This window comes from Pestalotiopsis fici, assembly GCF_000516985.1.
Source record: "Pestalotiopsis fici W106-1 unplaced genomic scaffold PFICI_Scf_4, whole genome shotgun sequence".
In the NCBI taxonomy this organism is placed as follows: Eukaryota; Fungi; Ascomycota; class Sordariomycetes; order Amphisphaeriales; family Sporocadaceae; genus Pestalotiopsis; species Pestalotiopsis fici.
Window position 1 is genome coordinate 3,103,752 of NW_006917094.1, and position 3,344 is coordinate 3,107,095.

The following is a 3,344-nucleotide window of genomic DNA, read 5'->3' on the forward strand; positions in this document are numbered from 1 at the left end:
GGAGCGGCAATAGTGTACTACCACGCTCTAATACAATCAGTTGACCGGCTTATTCTGTTGAAGTGGCCATGGGAATTAGAGCCCTCATTTCAATATATGATGAACGATCTTGGAAGATGCCTGCCATGGCCTCGTTGCGACCAAGAGGGTTCGGCCAATGGGATCTCTGCCAGCAGATTGATCGCTGCACGGCAGCTTGCATGAAATCTTGATCAGGTGCCTCTTTGTGGAACAAGTTTGCATCTTTTCTAGAACATTAATTTGCAGTGCCAAGTTGTGTACAACATGACAAATTCAACCTCACCATTGACCAGATCCAATTTTCATTGATGCAAACTGGCAAGAATCACCAGTTACCCTGTGCCAAGATTGAGATGCACGCAGCCCCGCTGAATGACCCGAGCATTTGGTTGAAATGAAATGCGACAACAGAAGACGGTGTGAAAGAACACCACAATCTGCACAAGGAAGAAGAAGAATCAATCAATCAATCACAAACTGCCGGCATACCAATGGACAGGGTTCTTGTAATTCCAAATCATAGAAGGGTGCTAGTTAGGCCTTGGTGTAGATCAAGACCTTGCATATTGGATTCATATTTCGGACTTTTACATGATGCATGTTGTAGACTTCTGCAGCCAACCGTTGGAGGCTGTTTCGTATCGTGCGCCGAGGCTACATACAGGACGCACTTTTCCTTTGTCTTGAGGAGCAGTATAAACTCGACCGCTGGGACGGTTTGTTAGGAGAAAAGTCGAAACAGTTACTCAGTTGCCCCGAACACGATTCTTCTTATGTCGCATCGCCCGCATCACTATAGATTTTTGCTCCCTGGATTTCACTGTTTTCTGGGTCACTTAATTTGCTGATAAAGGCTCGACTAATACCGTCATCGCAAACTAGTCAAGATGGCAATCTCGACAGCCTGTCGTCATGGGCCAAACTGTCCCAAGTGTCAAGGCCGCATCGCAAGATCCATAGGCCCTGTACAAAAAACGCCGCCACAAGCCAACGTGCAGAACAAGTCTCAAGACGACGCATTTCGAGCAATTATCCTGCACCACTTGAGCGTAAACGATACCCAGCGCAGCCCGGGGAAAAGTCGTCTCTATACCCTTCCCCAAGAGGTTGTCAACATGATCGCAAGACACCTGCCCTACGAGACCCTGCTACTGCTACATACCCTGAGCAAGACCCTACAACGCATCATTGATCCCCAACTGGCCTCGGAAGCCAGCAAAATCAGCCTCGTGATGCGCGCGGAAAAGGACGGAACACACAACTTTGGCCGCCGTCCGCCACCACGACAGCAGATGCGGGACACAGCGACGGCGGCGACATGGACAGACATGCAGCCGCGCCTCGGGTGTTTTTGCTGTTTCCGCGTGCTGCCCGTGGGCGAGTTTGCCGCCGAGCAGCTGGCGCGCGACCCCTTTCGCCCCGCCACGGCGCCGGCGTCCTTTTTGCGCCGCTACTGCGTCCCCTGCGGTCTCGCCCGCCAGTGGCATTATCCCGGCGAAGTTATTGAGCGCCGGGATGCTTCAACGTGCTGGGTTTGCCAGTGCCGGCGGGCCTGGGACAAGTCGACGACCTTGTCGTGTCGATATTGCGGGAGTTAGTATTATTTCTTCTAATTTCCTTGTTGTCATTGGTGGCTGTCACTGTTTGAGCCCGTCACTAATGAGCCCTTTAAAGTGAATATGCCGTTGAGAAAGCCGTTGAAGAATATCGATTGGGGTGTATAATGATTTGTGCGGGCAGTTCTACCACGGAGTGTGGTGGCAATATCAGTCGTTTCTAGATTCTACTTGGAGTGTTGTAGTGCCAAATCTCAATGGCCTCATGCATCTTTGCATGAGCAGGATATAATTCAAAGACATAGATAAAATACAAAGCGAGATACCCAGATAATAAAAATTGCAATAAAGGAAATGATCTATGCAAAAACACCACTCCGTCGTGGGACCCAGGGACCAAACCCATCTAAGATGTAAAGAATACAAGGAAATATAGTATCACAGATGCAAGAAACATCATTCCCATGCCTTATCCATTACTGCCATGCCATTTCCCAGGAGGGTTCTTAAAATGGAAAGCGTCAAACTTAGTTGTAGCCAGTGCGGCTTCTCCCCCTCCGAATTTCTTCCTCGGTTTGCTCCTGTTCAGCGGAATTCTCGCGAGACTTTCTGCCACCGCTCGAGCTTGAATCCTTCTTGCCGCCTTTGCCACGGGAGCTCTTGTCTCCCTTTTTGCTGGATCCTGAGTCAGGCATGATGTCTTGCTTCGTGACTGTTGCTTTATTGTGTAGATGTTGTGGTTGGCGCCGCGGAAAAGGATATCTTGTGATCTTATCGGTGATGATCCAATCTATGAATCTTTTTTCCTGAATTTTCTGGTTTGTAGACCCTTTATTCGGATAAACTTGGCTCAAAGCCAGCCGGTCCCGTACACTCGTAATTCTCTTTGACCGAGAAATGGATGCGATGTACACACAAAGACTGCTTGACAGAGTGGCGTATTTTATATAGGGGTTGGGCTCGCTGGTATCTATTCTGGTGTTAACGACACAAAGTCATGAAATAGTTATGAGTTGCCGTATTGACTTAAATGCCTGAGGGGGAAAGGAAGATTTTGTCCATTACACACCTTTGTTTGTTTAAGTGAGATGGGATGGGACGGGCACGACAGTAATCAATGGGATACTATAGCCGTTAAGTGCTCAGATGCGATTGACTGATGGAGAGTCGTCAGAAGAGAGTAGCTGAAGTGATTTATCTCCGAAAGATACACATCTTAAATGGCGGATGAGCCCGTATTTATACTTGGATGCCATCATGTTCGTTATGATGGGATGTTATAGACTGAATGTGGCTCGGGCTTCATGATTGTTCATAGGCAGCGAAGCGACTGCCTAGGATCTGGTTGGGATCGTTGTTCATTTTTCCGTCGACCCCCGAGGCCTCTGTCCTCTGTTTTTGGTGATTGGCTCTTCCTTCTCACTTGATACACTGGGTAGGCTAGGGGATGCCGTGTGACTAATCTGTACCGAATTTTCCCAAGAGAAGCTGGTTGTAGTCCCTGCTTAGGAATCTAGTCTTCTTCTCAATAGCAGGATCCCAGCTGGAGATTGCGTCTTGTTAGCATAATGGCGGTTAGCCACCAATGAGCATTTGCCATTGCCGAGTTTCGAAACCACATAGAGGCTGTAAGCCACCCAACGGCAATTTCCTTAGGATTTAGGGTATGATCCACTTGGTATATTCTTGGTATTGTGCAAATGGAAAACTCAAGATGTGGTTCGGTGTTTTTTTTCTCCCGGGGAGGGGGGGTTGACAAGAGCCGCC

General features: G+C 48.4%; 1 protein-coding gene across 1 annotated transcript; it reads left to right on the forward strand.

Annotated features, from left to right (window-relative positions):
* Positions 1-908: 908 nt before the first annotated feature.
* PFICI_06943 (uncharacterized protein) lies at positions 909-1,619 on the forward strand (the record flags this gene model as incomplete). Its single annotated transcript, XM_007835524.1, has 1 exon — positions 909-1,619. The coding sequence occupies one exon, from the start codon at positions 909-911 to the stop codon at positions 1,617-1,619; it is 711 nt and encodes a 236-aa protein (XP_007833715.1).
* Positions 1,620-3,344: the final 1,725 nt, after the last annotated feature.